The following is a 23,020-nucleotide window of genomic DNA, read 5'->3' on the forward strand; positions in this document are numbered from 1 at the left end:
TTCTTGGCGGGAGTCATTCGATTGTCCTACCTCAATCAGGTTACAATTTCAGTAAAAGTAGCCAAGGCTATTAAAAATCCTTTCACTTACTGTTTTGTTTCCTGTTTACTATCTGACTGTGATTAAACGTTCAACTGAATTACAATTCACAATTTAAAAAGGAAGTTCGTCAGAATCACTGGATCTTTGAAAATAAACTAAATAAATCAAGCGGTAGGGGAGCGAAGCCCCAAATGAAATTACTTTTTTATTTACCATTTGTTAGATCAGAAGCTTTAGGGCCGGCGCGCACTATCCCGACCACGATGTTGAAGAAGTAGCTGCTGTGGTGCATTTGTATCGTAGGTGTGTTAAGCGGAAGAAGAAACGCTACTGGGTACATCCAATGTTAACAGTCAGGTCTACAAAAGGGCAGTTTGCAACATTTTGCAACAGTGTCAAACTCCTGCGACATTTTACCAAATAACTCACTTCACAGACCGGCGCAAAAAGCAAGTGATCACCGGTTGATTGATCTAGGAATACTGGGGGTTGAGTTGGTGTACTGGTCGGGTCGGAGGCAAGTCGGGGGTAGTGCGGGTCCTCCCATTACATTGTGTGCTATTTTTGGCTGCAAAGGCCAGCGGGTCGGGCCTGACCAAACTTGAAAACTTTGGACGTGCCAGGGTCTGACCAGTTGACCAGTGCGCGCTGTTCTATTTATTCCTATTATAAAACTGGTCGTATCCGACCAGTCGGAGTCATGGTCGTGGTCGGGATAGTGCACGCCGGCCCTTAAAATGACACCTAATCGTAAAAATCGGATAATTAGGACGGGAAACATGCTACAGAGAATTCTGTTATCGTAGTAGTTATATAATTATTTACCTAACAATGCATGATAGCAATCTTCTTGGAGGTTGGTGGGACCTTGGGTTAGGTACTACTGCAAATCCTAGTGAAGACAGGTCTTAGACCAGTCATGTGACTGTGTAAATGAAACTCAGTGAATGAACGGCTTGTGTAGTGAATGATTGTCCTTTAAGCCTTACCTGGTAGGGTAGCTTGACCCACAAAATAAAAGAATCAGCGCTAACTATAACAGTAGAAAATAGATTCAAACTGGCTCGACACTTTGATCTCAATAGTCATTTTAAGGATCTATGTCGATTCTTGATAGTCTTAGTATAAACCCAAAATTGTTCGAAAGCCCATTTGTGGTCCAAAATTCAATTTAGCTTACATCCTTTATCCTATTTGGAGAGACTATATGAAGAATTATCCAGTATTTAATACCATAACATGGAACTCTTACATTAATGCTTATAGCATTCCATGGATAGGCCTAATTCTTAACTGATAATGTTGGTTGACAGAAAAGTCGCAAGACTCCGCGCCACTTGCCACACAAGACCCGCTGTTGGATGCAGTCTACGATCTTCCTCCCCCCACCTGTGAAGCTGTTCTTCAAACTTTCATAGTGACAAAAGAAGAGCAGCTTCTACACCCTGAGTTTTTTGATAAAAACTTCCATGGTTTAAGCCGCTACATGAAGGTATGTGAGAACCGATTTGATTTTTACAGTTGAGATAATATATTGCAATTGATAAAAAATGTTCTTGGATTCAAAAGGGTTTGGTCTCAATTATTTATGGCTTAGATTCAAGATATCAAGTTTGTAAATTTTACCATTAGGTCCCTTCTTGACCATGGGAAAAAATTTAAGGTGAGAAAGATGGCCTTTTGGACTTATAAGTTTTGTTTTTATAAATTCATATGCAAACTAGCCCAAAACTAATTACCTATATTTTGTTTTTATTTTTAGATCCGCAATCACATCAATGAGTGTTGGATGAATTCTAAACCAAAATATGTGTCAAACACTTCAGTGCTGGCTTCACCCAGTTTCTCTGAAGACGACTTAAAAGATACTATTCTAATAAAAAGAATTCATGCATATCTTGAAAGGAAGGGCTATATCAACTATGGTTGTGGTGAGTATAACTTTCTTAATATCATAGTAGAAGGAATCAAGCAAGATTATGTAGGATTTCAGATACAAAGTACCGAGCTGCAAAGTAGGCCAATGTTTTGAGAGCTCTGTTATAAAAAAATGTGGCATACTTTTCCTGGGGGGAAAGGGAGAAAAACAGAACTGTAGCCAAGATATCTCAGCCTACAATAGGTGATATGATAGGTTACGTACTTTTTTGTCCGTTATTAGTCTTTAATATAGTCAAGGGTGACTAGTTTCGGGTCAATGACCCATTTTCCAACCCACATCGAATTGTTGGTCTATGAATCGACGCAAGTTTTCGTTATAATACATAGATACATGTCAAGCTCACAAATTTAACACGAAGAACATTTAATGACGGTAGGCCGGCCACATTTAATCGAACGATACATTGACGCAGATAGCACAGCGGACACGATGGAACTCATGTATATTAAAGACTGAAGATGGAAAAAAGGTACGTAACCTATCATATCATTCATACATCATATCATTCATTCATATATCATTGAATATCTTGGTGTCAAAAATGTTTAAAATACAATAGGCGGGTGAAATTCCGGGGTCTGCGATAAGGAAAACCTCTGGACTAAAATGTGTGATTAATTTTTAAACGATACTTGATCTAAACATCGGGGGTTCTCACCAAGCAATTACTTTACATCAATGAAAGTTTTACATTTAATAATAACATTGTTGCTTACAATTGAACTTTTACCACAGAACACTCACATTATAACAACTCTGTTGGCTCCGACGTTGTTTTGGAAGACTTCAGTGATCAGGTGTGCAGTATTGTTGAAGTGGACAGCTGTTCAGTTGAGACTGACGATGTAACTGAGTACTCAGTGTCCTCGATAGAGCACGCGTCCAGCATCAACAAAGAGGAAGAACCGGCGATAGAAAAGGTTAAACATGTCGGGAACAGCAGAGTTCGCAAAAAGAAAGTGGTTGAACAAGGATGTGTAAGTAGTGTTTTGTACGATGTTAAATTAAAAAATATGTGATAGTATTTATTTAGTTTAAAGATAGCTCGAATATAATTTCACTATTTGTCTGCTTTTGATTCTTTGTTTAAGTGTACATTGATTTTTTTAAGTATTGCCATTGACTTGAGATATTGAAAGTAGATTATTCATCCATTTCAAATCTGAAGCCTGATTTGATGTGTTTTAAATCTGGTTGTGTTTCGAGTGCCCTTATGTTGACGAATGTATTTTTCATATTTGATTTTCATATTTAAATGTTTGGTCAACACTTAACTGTGCTGTTTACGGTTTACTTGTTCGTTGTAATACCATAAAAAACATTGTGTTATAATTATCAATAAATTTGGTTGTGATATTTTTTTTAATAAATTAGTAAAATAACCTATAAATAAAGTTAATACATCAACACACCTTAACATTACCGAATATAAAAATGCCTTATAACTGCCTTCAACTGGTAATTGTATCAGTGAAACATAGACTTGATTGTTATTTTGTTTCAATCCAGTATTCCTTTCCCATCTCTATGTGCATAACAAAATTTAGGTACCAAGGCCTACTTCTAACCTCTAAGATAATTTAGATTTTTTAAATGTTTTAGGAAAAAATCAGAAAAACTTCAAACCCAATAGTACAAAAGCCAGGTTCCAGAAGTAAGAACACATCTAAGAAACCTCGCAAGCAAAGTTCGAGGCTATCACCACTATGGAGACCTAATAAGACTGTTAACAACAACGTAAGTGTTTCTAGAACAGAAATTGTTTTAAGAGAGCTTTCTTACTCATTTGTTGTCTGTGTCTCGCTGGCCCATAGTTTATACGAATAAACTGTAACCAAGCCTCACTTGATTGAAGTAGAAAATAAGTTTTTAGGAACCATTTGAATCAGCTTAACAAAATATAACTCAATTTAATTTGATGAATTTGTATTCTATGTCTAACGGTACCAAAATATTAAGTGACATGGAAGACGTGTCTTCCATGTTATTTATAAAATTGGTTTTCTTGTTTATGGATATACAGTATGTTCAAACAATTTTGCAGAATCCTATATTGTTTGTTTATATTAGGCTTTCAAAATTGAACAACAAAAACACCTCTATCTAAAAACTGTGTTAATCAGGACAGTGTAAATTTAGTTTTACTATAAACTTGTTTGAATGAAAAAAACTTGATTGAGAAATGAGGAAAATAACTAAGGAAATAGAAACTTATAGAGTCTTTAGATTACCAATATATTTAACATGTGAATATTATATTAATTTGAATTCCTCAGCATTTAAGATCTTAGGGAAACCCTTTTGTGACATATCGTAAAACTGCAATTCAATTAACTAAACAACCTCTGCCTGACTGCTAGAAAACTTTTATCACCCAAGAAATCACTTCCTTATTTTCTAGTTAAATATAATTTAAAAACTTCTATGAAGTCGCCTATATATCTCTCAGGTATGGTTAAATTTGTTTGAAAGTAATTGGCTAGTTCAAATTTTTCCAATTCTCATGGACCAACACTCGTAAATGGACCTAATCAATAAAAGGCCGGAAAGTAATGTAGTTTTAGTGGTTAAAAATTTTTAAATTAAAATGCAATAGTGAATTTACTGAGGTTATGTTGTCTGTTTAGAGTGAAGGTTACACAATGATGCACGCAACAACAGGGGAAGTTATAGTGCAACATAATCAAAAACGGCAAACTAACAAAATGCTGACGAGAGGAATCAGACCCGTCAGGCTAATCCACTGCAAGAACTACGTTAGTAGAAAGGTAAAGTGGTCACCATTATTGCTTGGATTAATAAATAAGACATGAGATTTGTTTTACAACTGTGAATAGATAAAGTACACTTTTTGACATTTTTTGTCAAAATATGTAATATCCTTGTTACACAATGTAGTGTTTTCATCATTAAGTTTCCTAAGTAGGCTATCGTATTAATGAGTACAAGTCTGTATACAAATTCAGAACTTAAATTCTTGGCTGTCTGGCAAACATGTAAAGATATTGTTCAAAAGTTGTAATAAAAAAAGGAATGCCATACTGGAAATACTCTGGAGGTGAGCTATAGATTTAAGTAGCTTTCTTTCTTTAGTTACATACATTGCTTTTAAAACCTATTGCAACTTTCTGCCATTAACTCTTGGAAAGTAAATGGTCTGGATTACCCTAAAATGAGTATTTCCTTTCACACCCGTTAGTAAAATCTTCTTTGCCAAATTTCTATGAAATTTTAAAACTAGAACCAATACCTGCTTTGCCTTTGGAATCCTCCTCAACCACCAAATCCGTTGATAATCTTCCGTCACTAAGAGCTAAGAAATCTGTATAATTTCATCTCTGATAAGTTTAGATGACTTTGAACTGTTGCAGTGTATTGAAAAATATTTTCTAATGTTTCAGGCGCCTTACAAAGTGGAACTAGAAGTGACAGTGCTGTTGTTGGTAGACATTCACAGTCACTTGTCACCCAAGTGTGAGGTGATCGGACTGTTGGGAGGCTCACACAGGACGTCAGACAATGTCCTCACCATCACCATGGCTGTGCCTTGCAGAACTGTGCTCAGTAGCAACATACACTGTGACATGTGTCCAGGTTAGTAGTCACTAGAGATATCACCTTACAGTCACTTGTCACCCAAGTGTGAGGTGATCGGACTGTTGGGAGGCTCACACAGGACGTCAGACAATGTCCTCACCATCACCATGGCTGTGCCTTGCAGAACTGTGCTCAGTAGCAACATACACTGTGACATGTGTCCAGGTTTGTAGTCACTAGAGATATCACCATACTGTCACTTGTCACCCAAGTGTGAGGTGATCGGACTGTTGGGAGGCTCACACAGGACGTCAGACAATGTCCTCACCATCACCATGGCTGTGCCTTGCAGAACTGTGCTCAGTAGCAACATACACTGTGACATGTGTCCAGGTTTGTAGTCACTAGAGATATCACCATACTGTCACTTGTCACCCAAGTGTGAGGTGATCGGACTGTTGGGAGGCTCACACAGGACGTCAGACAATGTCCTCACCATCACCATGGCTGTGCCTTGCAGAACTGTGCTCAGTAGCAACATCCACTGTGACATGTGTCCAGGTTTGTAGTCACTAGAGATATCACCATACAGTCACTTGTCACCCAAGTGTGAGGTGATCGGACTGTTGGGAGGCTCACACAGGACGTCAGACAATGTCCTCACCATCACCATGGCTGTGCCTTGCAGAACTGTGCTCAGTAGCAACATCCACTGTGACATGTGTCCAGGTTTGTAGTCACTAGAGATATCACCATACTGTCACTTGTCACCCAAGTGTGAGGTGATCGGACTGTTGGGAGGCTCACACAGGACGTCAGACAATGTCCTCACCATCACCATGGCTGTGCCTTGCAGAACTGTGCTCAGTAGCAACATCCACTGTGACATGTGTCCAGGTTTGTAGTCACTAGAGATATCACCATACTGTCACTTGTCACCCAAGTGTGAGGTGATCGGACTGTTGGGAGGCTCACACAGGACGTCAGACAATGTCCTCACCATCACCATGGCTGTGCCTTGCAGAACTGTGCTCAGTAGCAACATACACTGTGACATGTGTCCAGGTTTGTAGTCACTAGAGATATCACCATACTGTCACTTGTCACCCAAGTGTGAGGTGATCGGACTGTTGGGAGGCTCACACAGGACGTCAGACAATGTCCTCACCATCACCATGGCTGTGCCTTGCAGAACTGTGCTCAGTAGCAACATACACTGTGACATGTGTCCAGGTTTGTAGTCACTAGAGATATCACCATACTGTCACTTGTCACCCAAGTGTGAGGTGATCGGACTGTTGGGAGGCTCACACAGGACGTCAGACAATGTCCTCACCATCACCATGGCTGTGCCTTGCAGAACTGTGCTCAGTAGCAACATACACTGTGACATGTGTCCAGGTTTGTAGTCACTAGAGATATCACCATACTGTCACTTGTCACCCAAATGTGAGGTGATCGGACTGTTGGGAGGCTCACACAGGACGTCAGACAATGTCCTCACCATCACCATGGCTGTGCCTTGCAGAACTGTGCTCAGTAGCAACATACACTGTGACATGTGTCCAGGTTTGTAGTCACTAGAGATATCACCATACTGTCACTTGTCACCCAAGTGTGAGGTGATCGGACTGTTGGGAGGCTCACACAGGACGTCAGACAATGTCCTCACCATCACCATGGCTGTGCCTTGCAGAACTGTGCTCAGTAGCAACATACACTGTGACATGTGTCCAGGTTTGTAGTCACTAGAGATATCACCATACTGTCACTTGTCACCCAAGTGTGAGGTGATCGGACTGTTGGGAGGCTCACACAGGACGTCAGACAATGTCCTCACCATCACCATGGCTGTGCCTTGCAGAACTGTGCTCAGTAGCAACATACACTGTGACATGTGTCCAGGTTTGTAGTCACTAGAGATATCACCATACTGTCACTTGTCACCCAAGTGTGAGGTGATCGGACTGTTGGGAGGCTCACACAGGACGTCAGACAATGTCCTCACCATCACCATGGCTGTGCCTTGCAGAACTGTGCTCAGTAGCAACATACACTGTGACATGTGTCCAGGTTTGTAGTCACTAGAGATATCACCATACTGTCACTTGTCACCCAAGTGTGAGGTGATCGGACTTTTGGGAGGCTCACACAGGACGTCAGACAATGTCCTCACCATCACCATGGCTGTGCCTTGCAGAACTGTGCTCAGTAGCAACATACACTGTGACATGTGTCCAGGTTTGTAGTCACTAGAGATATCACCATACTGTCACTTGTCACCCAAGTGTGAGGTGATCGGACTGTTGGGAGGCTCACACAGGACGTCAGAATCAAGAATCAAGAATCAAGAATTTATTACAACAAATTACAAAAAAACATTTTGTATAGTTGAGGTCAATATGAAATGTCCAGTGGTTAGCATTAGGGCCTATAACATTCAATAACTAGGCTACTTTAAATAATTTAAACAACAAAGTAAGTTACACAGATTTAAGGCCTAGCCTACATCAGTCAGAAATTAAAAACTAATATCAATGTCAGACATGAAAAATTCACTTAAACTATAAAAAGGGTGATTTAATAACCAGCAAAAAAGTTTACTTTTAAATAACTTAAGATCAACACAGTGTGCCTCAGCTGGCAAACGATTAAACATCTTTAACCCTATATAAGAAAAAGATTCTTGTGACTTTGTTAGCCTGACTAAAGGTAACTCTAAATTATTCCTATGTCTAGTAAAATAACTATGTGAATGTGATCTCAAGGCTACAGCATTAATGTTAACTTTTACATAAACAAGACACACATAAATAAATAAATTAAAAACAGTGAGTATTTTTTCCTGAATAAACAAGGGTTTGCAATGGGCTCTGTACTTAGAAAAAGTAATGATTCTTAAAGCCTTCTTTTGTAGGAGCAAGATTCTGCTAACATCATGACCACAGCCCCACAGCAAAATACCGTAGCTTAAAATACTATTAAAGAAGGCAAAGTAGGCCATCCGTAGGTAGTTTCTAGGGATTAATTTTTTAAGCTTGCGGAGTAAGTAAATAACTCTTGAGAGCCTACTACAAACATGGTCAATGTGCACACTCCAGCCTAATTTAGAATCCAGGTATATACCCAATAATTTAACATTATCACAGAGTTGAGGAAAGTTTAAATCATGGTTACTTAAACTAAATAAAATAGATTGAGTCTTACTATTATTCAATAGAAAACCGCTACTTTTGAACCAATCGTTACATTCAATGAGACAGTTGGACATATAAACATTAAGATTATCTAAACTGTGATTAGGTCTACTGCAGAAAAAAGTTGAATCATCAGCAAAAATTATAGAATTACAATTTACATTAACAGGCAAGTCATTAATTACAACTAAGAATAGAAATGGGCCAAGGACCGATCCCTGGGGCACGCCACTCTTCACTACCGACACCTCAGAGAGCTTATTGTTATACAAGACTTTCTGTGTGCGGTTGGCCAAATAGGTCCGAAAAAAGTTTAGCTCAACACCTCTTATGCCGTATTGTTCAAGTTTTGTGAGAAGGATGTCGTGTGGAACACAGTCAAAAGCCTTTGAAAGGTCACACATGGTGGTGAGTGTGCTTTCATGCTTTTCAAAACCATTTAAAGCAGCAACAACAAGGCTACCAACTGCGTCCACAGTTGACAGTCCCCCTCGAAAGCCGAATTGGGATTTAGAAAACAAATTATTGGATTCAAAAAATTTAGTTACCTGGTGTATCACAGCCTTTTCCAAAATTTTTGAGAAGATTGGTACAACGGAGATCGGTCGATAGCTTTCAGGACATAAAAAATCACCTTTTTTGAAAATAGGCACAACTTTAGATAATTTAAGGGATTCTGGAAAATTACCAGACATTAAACAAATATTTATACACAGGGTAAGTGGGGATAATATCACAGATAGCACTTCCTTGATGAGAACACTGCTGATATCAAAGATATCACGGCTTTTACTATTTCTTAAGCCAATCACAATATTTGCTACTTCCTCACTAGACACTGGCTTCAGAGTGAAATCTGGTACGTTGATGGGCACCTTCATCATATTTTTAGCAGCAGCAATGGAAGGCGGCACTTGGTTGCGGACATCATCAACCGAAGAGACGAAGAAGTCACTGAAGATCTGCGAAGTCAGTGAGTCAGCCGATGGAGTAGTTTTCCCCGTGGATGAATTATTAATTAACTCCCATGCACGTTTGCATTGGTTGGGCGCATAGGATATATTGTCAGCATTAGACTTGAGTTTTGCCTGGTTAAGAGCTCTCCGATAACTTGCTTTTGCTTCGACATATCTCTGTTTAGCAGTGACAACTAAAACATTATACCTTTCTGCCCACTGCCAAAAATCGTAAAGCTTTCCAACTTCTCTTCGCTGTTGGGTTAGTTCATGACTGTACCATTTCATTTTAGTTTTATTCTTACTGTTTATAGGCTTAACAGTCTTAAAGGGGAAGCATTCCTTCATAGCATCCAGAAAAGTAGAGAGAAACTTGCAAAAGATATCGTCCTTATGATTAGATAACACTTCATCCCAGTTTACGTTTAACAGAACCAACTTGAAAGATTCTATTTTAGGTCTACTGAAGTCCCTGATCAGCTTAGGAGTAGGTTTTACATGGTCGATATTTTTAGCCAGACAGATCGATGTTAACAGAGCATTGTGGTCAGACAAGGGTGGTGAGAGAACTGAAGTGTTTGCATCTTCTTCAGGTAAGTCTGTAACCACATTATCAATGCAAGCACCTCCACGGGTAGGCTTAAAGTTTAAACAACGACAGTTAGAAGAACGCAGGACATCAAGAAAGTTTACAGTAAGGCTATCCTTAGAGTGAACGTCAATATTAAAATCGCCACAAGCTATAATTGGTAGGCCAGCTTGTGATAAATATATCATTAGCCTATCAAATCCATCCAGGAAAACATTGTGGTTACTATTGGGGACCCTATACAATGATGCTAGGATTAATTCCACAGTAGGCTGCTGCATACTAACCTTCACACATACAACTTCAAAGTCACTCTCAATACAGTAACTGCTCACATCAATTTCTTGGTAAATTAGGCCGCACTTTGTGTATATAGCAACACCACCTCTGGTCTTATCAGTTCGGCAAAACATCGATGCACAATTGTAGCCCTCGATAACTGCTAAGTCTCTGTTGGACTCAGTAAACCAATGCTCACACACACAGAGGATGCCTACGTCATTAAGGTTCATTAATACCTCTACTTCGTTAATTTTATTGGCTAAGGACTGAGCATTAACAGAGAGAATATTCAGCACTTTATTGGACTCCAAAACACTTACCCTGTGGATAACTGGGTCTGTATGTTCGAGTTTAAATTACCGGTACTTGCCCTGGAAGATTTGATTGCTCTGGTAATGAACTTTGATACATAAATATCCCTGGGCCAGAAATCTGAGGTGTAAGCCTCGTTTAACAGGCTTGCCGGAATTCCAACTTTAAAAGAAGAGTAATCTTCGGGATGTCTGGACGTTAACTGCTCCACAACATATTCGGCTTCTTTTCTGCTGATAAGATAATCCTTCACATCAGTTTCCTTAGTGTTAGGTCCAAAACGAGAGACAAACAGAAAAACCTTTCTGCCCGCAGTTGTGAGGTTATGTGACACAGTCGAGCTACCTGACAATGTCCTCACCATCACCATGGCTGTGCCTTGCAGAACTGTGCTCAGTAGCAACATACACTGTGACATGTGTCCAGGTTAGTAGTCACTAGAGATATCACCATACTGTCACTTGTCACCCAAGTGTGAGGTGATCGGACTGTTGGGAGGCTCACACAGGACGTCAGACAATGTCCTCACCATCACCATGGCTGTGCCTTGCAGAACTGTGCTCAGTAGCAACATCCACTGTGACATGTGTCCAGGTTTGTAGTCTAGAGATATCACCATACTGTACCTTGTCACCCAAGTGTGAGGTGATTGGACTGTTGGGAACCGAAAACAGCTTCCTCGGTTACAGCAAAATCGTTTAAATCACCTACGATCTTGGTGTGATTGTCAGTTTTTCAATCCGCATATCTTGCGGTTGCTTTCTTGGATTGGGAAAATAAAGGCTCAAGTGATTGACTCAACTCTACTCAGAGCGTAGCCTTAACCGCCTCCTCAGGCTATACCTTGTTCCCCATATTATCCCTACCCTTATTAGCTTACTAATGTTTATTTTATTCTGTTATGCCTGGCTCTAAGTTCAAATCTTACCAATATAGATTGAATTTGATAAATCAAGGTTCCTGTAGTGTGAATGTTCATTCAACTAGTCTGTTTGCGTTTCAGTGTCGCAGTGCGAAAGCAGTGAGATGATCACCAGTCAAGGCATGTCTGTGGTTGGTTGGTACCATTCTCATCCCAACTTTGACCCGTCCCCGTCCGACACCGATGTCGACACTCAGAACACGCTGCAGTCGTGGTTCAAGGACAGCGGTCAGCCCTTTGTAGGCCTCATCATCTCACCGTACTTCCCCTCCCATGATGTCTCTTTCTACAGGTTGGTGGAACGAGTAGTAGTGCAGTGAACTGGGAAATGTAGGCAGCGGTGTTGTGGGCTCGCCAGTTAAAATTTAATAGGATACAATCTTGTAGGTCTACTGTACCAGCACACCCCTTACTTGGCCTAATGTGTTCACCACACTGGCCTGCCTGAGGTCCATGTGAATGAGCAAATTCTAGGTTAAAAGAGGCTGCCAAACTTAAAATGAAGAGAAAGAAGTTATGGAGGGTAGGGACGCCTATCCTGCATGTGTAAGAAATTTTTGCTCTATCTAGTTTTCTCACATATAGCTTTCTTTACTACCAAGCTACCACAATTGTTCAACCTAATCACAATCAAAGGAGTTGTAATAGGCTTAGTAGAAACATGTTTATGAACAATAACGAATCTCAGAAAATCTCAATGTTGTTTCTTAGGGGAGGTTCACAAACTCCAATGGTATTAATTTAAATAAGCAGAGAGTATCACAAACTCTAAAATTCACCTGCTCCAAAGTACAGTCCGTGCCAGAAGTTGCTGCAGGGGTTACCACAGTCAGATTACAAGCACCGCACATTCTTGCGTTGTTAGCATAGACAAAAAGAATATAGACCGTCAGCTGTGCTGCGGTTACTATAGGTTCTGGTGCACACCGCTTGGAGCACCACCGTAGTTACGGCGTACGCGCTATGTAAACTGCAGCGGTGTGCGCCGGAACCATGGTTGTATGGTAACCATGGCAACCGCAGCACGGCTGACAGTCTATATTTCATTCTTTTTGTCTATGGTTGTTAGCCACACGCCACGAAACAACATTGTGGGCTTGAGTATTGATAACCTAGTCTAACCACAGTGGATGGTGCCTGCAATCTGACTGTGGCAACCCCTGCAGCTTCTGGCCCAGACTGTACTTTTGGAATTGGTCAAATGCTCCCATTTCTTATTCTTAATGTATTCACAGGTGTTGCCTAGTAGAAACAGAGGGCAAGGGACCTGTGCCTTATCAGCTGGAAGTGAAGCTTATCAATTTATACAGCAACAACGGAATGCCTTTGAAACACATACAGCCTATTGAGACAGCGTTCAAGACTTTGCAGACATTCGAGCCCATCCGACAGCTCAATGTGTACAAGGTGGGTCGAATACAGATAGCCTCCTTGTTGTTCCTATTATTATTGTCACCAGCATTATCAGGTTGTTGTGTAGGCTACTTAATAGTGATTAAGCTGCGGTCACACTTTTCATTTTATGCTGAATATCAACAACAATATTAACAATATCTTAGAGGTTAACTGTAAGAAAGGACCATGAGGTCCTAAGTTCGGCTCAATATAGAAGCATTTTTATTTCATTTAAATATCCAGATAAATTTTAAGAAGCCTGTGTACAGCTGTATTAAAAAAATGCCCACCATTTTTCATTTTTTCTTGGAATTATTATTTTACTAGCAGAGTACCCGTCCTTCGTACGGGGTTGGGATACAAGTTTAAAAGCATATTGCAGTTATACTCAAGCTTTGCGTTTGCATTGAGGAAGGACACAGTTTGATAAAATTTGCTTCTTTAAATTTACAGTATTTTATAGTATTACACATCTACAATAGCCATAATGTTCTACAACTTCACCTAAACAATAGAGAAAAATAAATTATCAAAAATCCGCACAATATCACAAATTATTCATTAAATAAAAAAAAAACATAAATATAACTGTAAACAATCCTACTTTGACAGTTAGTTCTCATTGTGTATCACAGTTTTTTGTTGCTGCCAAATTAGCTGTTTTTATTAATGCAAAAAATATAGTGCTGCACCCTGTTGGTAAATCTTATAACTTTTTTATGCTTTTTCATATCATAGAACCAACTTTTTAAGAACCAACAGCCGACTAAATTCTTTAATTCCCTTTAAATATGAATACTCATAAGGTTAACATGGGGAACTACAGAGCCACTGGGGCGGAGCTCGAAAGGATTTTTGAGATAAGAATTTGACCTATATGTTTATCGGTAATGTGAGCTATCATCATGCCAAATTTCAGCCAAATCCGTCTAGTAGTTAATGCGTTATTGAACTTCAAACAAACAAACTTTCACATTTATAATATTAGTAAGAAGTAAGATTTTTACAAGTAGCCTTCCTTAGTTTTACTTTCAAAGAGAGAGGAAGTGATGGTGAGAAGTGGTGGTTAGTTTTGAGTGGATATATCCGTTTTGGGTCCCCCTGAACCCAAAAAAGTGGTTTTCGAAGTGATGTCTGTCCGTGTGTTTGTATGTGTGTGTCTGTCTGTATGTGTGGATGTGTAAGGGGCTACAGACCACACCTGTGGTTCGATTTTTATGAAATTTGGTATGTATGTTGGTATGGGGTACCATGGTATCCCCAGGTTTTTGTCCATTTTTTTGAAATTTTAATTTTTAACAGTGATTTTCCCATAAAATAACGGATAAATCGGATTTTTCTAAAGAAATTGCCCAAACGATATTGGTAAAAATTTAGTATGTTTAATTCCTTAAATTTTCCTTTAAATTCTAAACAAAATGGTACAACTTCCATTCCTGTAGAATTTTATGGTTCAAAAGTTATTGTAACTTATGTCATTTTCCTGTAAAAACCCCCATTAAAAAAAAAAAATTGATTTAAAAAACTCGACTCTGATTAAAATTTGACTGTTATGGTCCTTTAATATCTTAACAAAATAGTGCAACACCCATTGCTGTAAAAATTGCGGTTCAAAAGCTTTTGCAACTTTTGTAATTTGTTCTATAGTACAGGTAAAATAATACAAAAACACTCCGTATAAACAACAAAATTTGTACAATCATGAAATTTCACCTGTGAGTTACTAATAATATGTGAAATGAAGATCCGATGAGTCCCCAAAATTTTGGGCGTCCTAAGGCCCTTTTTGGGGCCCTTTTTGTTCCGAAGGGCCCTTGTTACTGAATAATTTTGTTTTTACGTTTAAGGACGAGTAAGGTGTGGTTTCGATGGTTTTAGTTATTTTAAATCGATTGGGACTAGTTTTAAGTGTATTAAACCACTCCATACAGGGTGTTTCGAAATATTATTACTTTTTACGATATTTAAACATTTATTCATAAAGTGATAAAATTAGTTACCTCCATGCTCTATATAAAAGGGGATTATTGAAAATAATTGTAATTCTTTACTACCTAAGGGGATAAGATCACAAGGAGTAAGAGAAAATATTAAATACCCCCGTCACAGCAAACCTGCAGACCTAGCGAACTTCCGTTTTACTTACTTGATTTTCAATTAAATCTAAAATAGCATTGCGTTTAACGATTACCTAGGTTTGCTGCTACAAGGAGGCTAATAAAGTGTGTTTATAGTAAAATATTAATAGCCTAGTATAATAAAACAAATAAATTTGACAAGTTTTACCAAGACATATCTATTAACAAACAAACAAAATCATTTTACACTATTCTCCTTAAGAATAACATGGAATTTTAAATTTACAATTTTTGAACTTTATTCGTAATTAATACACTTACAAAACACGTTAATATACTTAATTATTTATTTTCTTTAAGCTCTTTAAAATGCTCTAGAGAAAAATTGGGAAACTTTGTCTTTTGAGGGTCAAAGATTACAAATTTTTATCACATAAAACCCTGTTCCATGGGCCGATTATGCCGGTTTCGTTAAAATTGAACCAAAATTACTAGAGTTATCATGTTTACGGACACGTATATAACATGGATATATTATAAACACATATATAATATTTTGAGTGGATGGTGCTTTAGGCTTCTGGGGGCATCGAAATGAAAACGTAAATCGGTTTCGGGTCTATGTTTTACCATAAGACCTTTGGTAATAGCTTATCTCCTATATGGGATGTTCGCTAAAAGGGGAGGGATTAAGTTTTACACTATAACATAATAACATAGGTTACTAAGCAAAAATATCAACTTTTAAGGTGGTGTGAACAATCTTTCAACGGGTTTTTTATGCAAATCTATTAAGACCAATTTCAAATTGATATGTATTTTTCTTAGGTAGCTATTTAAGTTATTTTTTTTACATTTATTAAAAATTAAAACAATTGTATTTGTATAAAACCTTACATTACATATTAAAATGAAGTACTTAAACTAAAGCTATTTTTCTACAATTTCCGTAGTATCTCTCTTTACAATTCCATCATCACAATAATTATTCTCAGACGACTCATTAACAATTTTATTATTCTTAGCAACTTGTCCATATTTACTGATTTTGTCCAAGTTGGTGTTCAAGCAGGATTCCCCTTTACAAACCTAAAACCTTGCATATTGCAGAACAGGCAACACCAATCTTAAAGCACGAACAATGTGGTGCAAAAACACCTTTCATACATACTGACGTTTGCAACTTGTATCTTAAGTTCCTCAAACTTATTTTCAATCAATACAAGTACGGCTATCTTTCGTGGTTATGACGACCAGGACAGCACCAAGACATCAGAGCAGCATTGTCGGTACAAGCATTTTTGTCCTGAACAATGGGAACGAGGTTTACGGGGTAAAAATTGGGTTTTCTTATTTACTTTACCCTCAAAACACAAAGTTTCCCAATTTTTCTCTAGAACATTTTAAATAGCTTAAAAACAAATAATTTAGTATATTAACGTGTTTTTGTATGGTTATTAGTTACGGATAAAAATACTAAAATTGTAAATTTAAAATTCCATGTTATTCTTAAGGAGAATAGTGTAAAATGATTTTGTTTGTTTGTTAATAGATATGTCTTAGTAAAACTTGTCAAATTTATTTGTTTTATTATACTAGGCTATTAATATTTTACTATAAACACACTTTATTAGCCTCCTTGTAGCAGCAAACCTAGGTAATCGTTAAACGCAATGCTATTTTAGATTTAATTGAAAATCAAGTAAGTAAAACGGAAATTCGCTAGGTCTGCAGGTTTGCTGTGACGGGGGTATTTAATATTTTCTCTTACTCCTTGTGATCCTTTCCCCTTAGGTAGTAAAGAATTACAATTATTTTCAATAATCCCATTTTATATAGGTAACTAATTTTATTACTTTATGAATAAATGTTTAAATATCGTAAAAAGTAATAATATTTCGAAACACCCTGTATGGAGTGGTTTAATACACTTAAAACTAGTCCCAACCGATTTAAAATAACTAAAACCATCGAAAACCACACCTTACTCGTCCTTAAACGTAAAAACAAAATTATTCAGGAACAACCCCTATAAAAAAGTAATTTCTGGCCATATATGGCCATATCAAAATTCCATATATGGTTTCATAAAGCCATATATGGTTTTTTATGGACATATATGGAAGCAGATATGGCCAGATGCGGTTGTATCCATATATGGTGGTGTCCATATATGGTCATATATGTAGTCTATATATGGAATTATTGGCCATATATGGCCATACATGTTTTCTATATATGAAATGATTGTCCATATATGGCCATACATGTTTTCTATATATGAAATTATTGCCCATATATGGCCATAAATATCCTCCATATATGGAATCATGGTCTTTATATGGCCATATATGACTCCCAGGTATGGAATTAAATTACTCATATACGGAATAATAATTTTCCATTTATGCTCATGTATAAATGAGTTTTTGACAATAACTGGAATTATTATAAGGAATAGTTGCCACATTTGGATTTTGTAACTGGACTCCCAAACACTTCTTATAATATATATAATACTATAAATCTTAAAGTTTGTGAGTTTGTGTATTTTCTTGTTGCTCTCGGAAGCACAAACTACTGAACTGATTGAGTTGAAATGTGGTACAGTGGGGGGCAGATAATATAGGCATTTCTCATTTAAAGTAATTAGTAGTAAAGTAATAAAGTATCCAGATTTGAACCCAGATGACAAAATCCTGTACATACATCTATTGTACAATTTTATTATAACGCAACAAAATCTTAAAACTGACGTATAATTTTAAAATTCTAAGTGTAGTAGGCCTAAATAAAGAGAATATTATATTAATAATTAATTTATTGTACCTTTGCTATCAAACAGCTGCAAATATCTATGTCACGTAGTTAGGCTATATTAATAATAAAATTCTTCAAATGACATAAAATGTCCAAGAAAATCTTGTTTTACGAGACCAAATACAGCTTCTCTTATTCGTAATGGGTTTTGTAAAGACGGTTGTGGTGTAGTGGTCAAAGGGGTAGACTCCCACGCTGGAGTCCCGGGTTCGAATCCCAGTCGGCTACTTGAAAATTTTGTTTTGAAATTTTCAAATTAAAAATTTGTATTATGGTTTTAATGCATAGTTTATAAGATTTAATGTGAAAATATGTTTAATTGTAATTTTTTTATTTATTTATATATTTTTTATTAAAAAATTTCCATATATGGGGGATTCCATATATGATCATATCTGGTTATATTTGGTCCAAAACCAAATATAACCAGATAAAAAAAATTTTATATGGCCATATATAAACTTTTTCATAAGGGAAGGGCCCTTCGGAACAAAAAGGGCCCAAAAAGGGCCTTAGGACGCCCAAAATTTTAGGGACTCATCGGATCTTCATTTCTCATATTATTAGTAACTCACAGGTGAAATTTCATGAATGTACAAATTTTGTTGTTTATAAAACCCTATTTTACCTGTACTACTATAAAATATCTTAGTTACTCCCATCACCTCAAAGTTTGTTGGTAAGCAATTGGGAAAAGTAAGTGTTAGATTGCTGACACTGTTCAATATAACAAAGAATAGTCTTTCTAACCTCAATGTTTTTACTGTTTCAGTGCTTGGAAAGTGCAAAGCATCACCTAAGAAAAGCCGCCCCCAAAGTGGAGGAGGAAAAAGTCTCTCAGATTGTGAAAGAAATCAGAGACTGTATAAAGGAAGGATTTCTGTCATTAGTGAAGAAAAAATGACAGGGGAAAGAGAAATTGAATATCTTCCATTTGTACATTTTGTACATGACACTTACTTTTGACTCACAATGGGTTACCTGTAGTATTTGTATGATACTAATTACGACAGAGGTACAATATTTTCAGCTTTAAATGGTAGACAAAGTGAATAGTGACTATAGTCACATATACAACTCAGTGAATTTGTTATTTCATAAAGGATTACTTATTTATTTAGTTGATTTATTTGTTTAGGATACAAAGCTGATTTATTCAAGTCAAAATCAGGCTAAACATTCAAGACAACACATAAACATTCTAAACATTCTAAATCTACAAGATGAGGATAATATTTATATATAGCTAGTCCAGCATCTGTCTAAGGGGTTATTTTGACACTAAATAAGCCTTCTGGGCACGTTCATTAGAGTTCAACAGCCAATGTTTACCTGTTTTCTAAAATAGCCCTTTGGACTCGCAATGTTTAGTAAGATATGTACTGATTGAACAGCTATTTTTCGGACGGTGTTCACTAATCAGCACAGCTGATGTTCATAGGTTCAAATAATTAATTTGAAAAACAGCGAAGAATTTGTTTAAAAATATTTCTTTAAACACACAATGTAAAGCAGTGCCATCTAAATGTAAAGTATTAATTTATCATGATTTATGATCTATATTAGCTTTTAACTATCAAATATGTGTATCTGAATTTATATTTTTTTTATACGAGACTATTATTTTGTAGACCAAAAATTAATAGACTTAAAATATTGTTGCTACATTTTATCTTTTGTTGATCACTAGAGCATCACAAAAACTTAAAACTATTGTTGGTTATGTATAGTTAAAATTACAAGTATTTTTTATTTTTTGTTTTAGTATTAACCATACTTTCTACTGATATGTATGTCCATACTCTTATACAATAAGGGTTTTTTCTGTTAAATCCATTTTTTAATGGTCCTACTTAACCGATTTCTACGATTAAGGTGTCATTTTAAAGCTTATGATCCAGTGGGCCTGCGATTAGTAACGAAAAAAGTAATTTAGTTAAGGTCTTCGTCCCCTTGTGTTTAAATTATTTCTAGAGTTCAGTTTCAAAGATCTAGAGTTGCTGAATAACAAATTTACTGAAAATTAGTACTACCGTACTGTTCACTTAATAAATGGTTTAAACAAACATAATCTTGAAAAGGTAAATGGGTGTTGCACTGGATTTATTTTGCCTCGGAAACAAGTTTTGAACAATATTAAACTGCACAATTTGCTGCAAATATATAAATTGAAAAGTATTTTTTTTTAGTTTCTTGGGAAATCAAAACAAAAAAATATTTTATCTCGGTCCTCTAAATGGGAAATTTGCTGTAATAAAAAAATCCTCAAACAAACTATGTCCTTCCATGGAGATTAGTTTTGAATATATCCAAGCCCTAAGTACAGCCTTCCCATAAAACAGTTTTAGTGCAACTATCAACCAATAGAAAGTCACGAATGTACCACTCAGATTTTTCTCTGTATTACCTGTTATAAAGTTCCTCAAGACTGTATTCTAAAATGTAAAATTAGTGTATATTCTACAGTAAGTGCAATTTGTTAGTTTTTAAAGCATTATTTCAAATAATTTAGTATATGTTTTAAATATGTTATTGTAAAATGTAAATTATAACCATGGTTCATGACTATGAATTTATAAACTGCTAGAATTACACATTGGTGGGATATGTTTTATTTTCACTCTTGGTAAACATGCCATGAGATGGTTTACTACCCATCTCTTTAAACAAATCTATCGTATTAATCACCATGCCCATGAACTTTTCAGCCGCTGCTAATTGCGATGTTCTGTAATATACATTTGATTGTAAGGTTGCACACAAGCCTAGCTTCTTTGCCAAAAAGGAAGAGCAGTTTGTTAATGATTTTGAATATCACAAGTACACTACTCAAACTCTTGTATATCTAATGTGTGTGATGTTGATTGTGCCAGTGTTGACTAAACTTCTATTATTTTACAGTAGATTTAATCATTTGCACTTGACTCTTTAGACTTTGGTTATAAAATAAAGGAACAAGCAATGATTCAAAAATGCATCATATGTTGGTGAAAATTCAGTTAAATAGGCCTACTTTAAAAATTGGTCAAGTAACGAAAAACAGTAAACATCACACCCTTTTGTGAACCTGACAAAACTAACATCAAAATTGTCTTTAGCTGATAAGAATGGTGAATCTACAAGTGTGTTAAGTTTATGGTTCTATCTTCATTTGGTTTTATTAATTTTTATCATTCATTTTCTTACATTAAGGAAAGAAGGAATAGATACACTACTAACCTACATTTCCTTTTTCTCTTGCTTTTTTTTTTTTGTGTGTGCTTTCAACTACATAGAACATTTTTTAGTTAAGTTAGTTGTTCATCCATCTTTCTTCCTTACTGTACTCCTCAGTCAATTGTACTGTAAGCGTATGACTTGTTTGCGAGCCGGGTGCGCGGGGGGAGAGCGGTACCAATCTCCCACCACGCAGCCAAAGTTTCCGTAGCATTGGTCGGACTGCACTTTCTAAAAACATTCGACCAGTGCTGTTCGCATTGTTTTCCTTTTTTGTACATTTTTTTATAATTTAATTTTTAATTTAATTCAAGTGCCATACAATGGAATTACTAAGGGTTCTATATTATTGTGTTGGTAGGCTACTGTAGTAGAGTATTTATTTTGATATAACTATTTTTTTTACTTATTTAAATGTACACCAAACGGTAAAATCATATTAGGCCTATATTCCAATTTATTTGTAACGTTTGACTTTTTATGTGTAAATTATTAACTTTTATAGTTAGAGTTTATTGGCGATATCTTAAGATATAGTATTTTATGTAAAAACACATACAGATATACCTATAAACAGAAGGCTTAGTACATATCATTATGGAAACTTTTGCTTATTTTCATATTATGTACGACAAATAACACCTTAAAATATCAGACGGGTTTTCCAAACACCCTTTAAAACGGTTAATGGCTTGCAGTTATTTATTTTATATCCCTAAGTTAATAAAACGACAGTCGGTCTCTTAATGTCGTACGTAAAGTATTTTATGACCGGAAGAGTATTGTATTCTATCGTGTTCTATCAACTGTCAGTTTATTGGACTGTGCTGTTTAGATGAGTAGAGCGGTTGAGTTATTATTGAGTGATTGTTAAGCCGTGGGTTAAAAAAGTGTCAGGCTAGGCTAACATAGATTAATATCATGGCAACCGCCCGTAAAAAAGGGCAAACCATTCACAGAGTAGCGATGGAAATATTATAAGACCAACAGGTGCCGTGTGTTGGTGTTACGCATACGCTGGGAGTAGAAGTAGTGGTGGGGGCCCCTTCTGGCCGTGAAGGCGGTGGAGGGGCCACGCGCAAACAAGTCGTGCACTTACAGTACCTGTACCTCTAGTTTTTTTCCGTTTCCTCCAAAAAAAACTAATCTAAATACTGTAAAGTAGATGTTCCAGTACCATGTTACAAGCTGTAACCAGTTTTATATTTAAAAAACATACAATTGGACTACATCTGAATGTGTTTACAAGAAAAAAGTTTATTCTTTTATGCAAGCTTGTTTGCAATTGTTTTAAACTTTAACATATTTTATTTCCCATAACTATTACCAGGCACGACCCACCTGCTTCCATCTAACATCTTCTAAAATCATTGTATCTCCCAATAAATGTTCTTAGTTTCTACCGAAACTGTGTTGTAATCATTTTTTTTTGTTTTGTTTATAATAATGTTGTATTAAAATGTACCATACAAATGCTTTAAAAATGTATTTTTAGTAAAGAGTATATAAGTTATTATTTAAGAGAATGGATAGATTTTATCATCATATTATTTTTTATTTGTTTGATGTTTATTTACAACAATAGGCCTACTTTATAGATTATTGTAAAAATTAATGTATTTTTTTTAATACAAATTTATACAGTTTTACCATACGTTTGTGTGTGTTTTATAGTCATATAAATACTTTTTATGAACTCGTGGTTTTAATACAAACCTTTTTTCTCCTGTAT

The 23,020-nt window shown here is 36.3% G+C and overlaps 1 protein-coding gene across 1 annotated transcript in view; it reads left to right on the forward strand.

Moving 5' to 3' along the window:
• LOC128995539 (uncharacterized) overlaps positions 1-19,628 on the forward strand; it is a 30,891-nt gene extending 11,263 nt beyond the window's left edge. The window contains exons 7-26 of the mRNA XM_054420557.1: positions 1,356-1,534; positions 1,805-1,973; positions 2,720-2,961; positions 3,587-3,721; positions 4,612-4,752; positions 5,386-5,578; positions 5,706-5,746; positions 5,923-6,082; positions 6,266-6,418; positions 6,602-6,754; positions 6,938-7,090; positions 7,274-7,426; positions 7,610-7,762; positions 9,554-9,691; positions 10,133-10,267; positions 11,243-11,283; positions 11,331-11,451; positions 11,861-12,071; positions 13,015-13,186; positions 18,845-19,628. Of these exons, the coding sequence (XP_054276532.1) occupies positions 1,356-1,534; positions 1,805-1,973; positions 2,720-2,961; positions 3,587-3,721; positions 4,612-4,752; positions 5,386-5,578; positions 5,706-5,746; positions 5,923-6,082; positions 6,266-6,418; positions 6,602-6,754; positions 6,938-7,090; positions 7,274-7,426; positions 7,610-7,762; positions 9,554-9,691; positions 10,133-10,267; positions 11,243-11,283; positions 11,331-11,451; positions 11,861-12,071; positions 13,015-13,186; positions 18,845-18,976 (2,975 nt within the window). The 3' untranslated portion in view covers positions 18,977-19,628. The remainder of the gene's footprint in view (positions 1-1,355; positions 1,535-1,804; positions 1,974-2,719; positions 2,962-3,586; positions 3,722-4,611; positions 4,753-5,385; positions 5,579-5,705; positions 5,747-5,922; positions 6,083-6,265; positions 6,419-6,601; positions 6,755-6,937; positions 7,091-7,273; positions 7,427-7,609; positions 7,763-9,553; positions 9,692-10,132; positions 10,268-11,242; positions 11,284-11,330; positions 11,452-11,860; positions 12,072-13,014; positions 13,187-18,844) is intronic.
• Positions 19,629-23,020: the final 3,392 nt, after the last annotated feature.

The sequence above is a fragment of the Macrosteles quadrilineatus genome, unplaced genomic scaffold (assembly GCF_028750875.1).
Source record: "Macrosteles quadrilineatus isolate MER2022 unplaced genomic scaffold, UCM_ALF_1.0 Scaffold_5__1_contigs__length_97177068, whole genome shotgun sequence".
In the NCBI taxonomy this organism is placed as follows: domain Eukaryota; kingdom Metazoa; phylum Arthropoda; class Insecta; order Hemiptera; family Cicadellidae; genus Macrosteles; species Macrosteles quadrilineatus.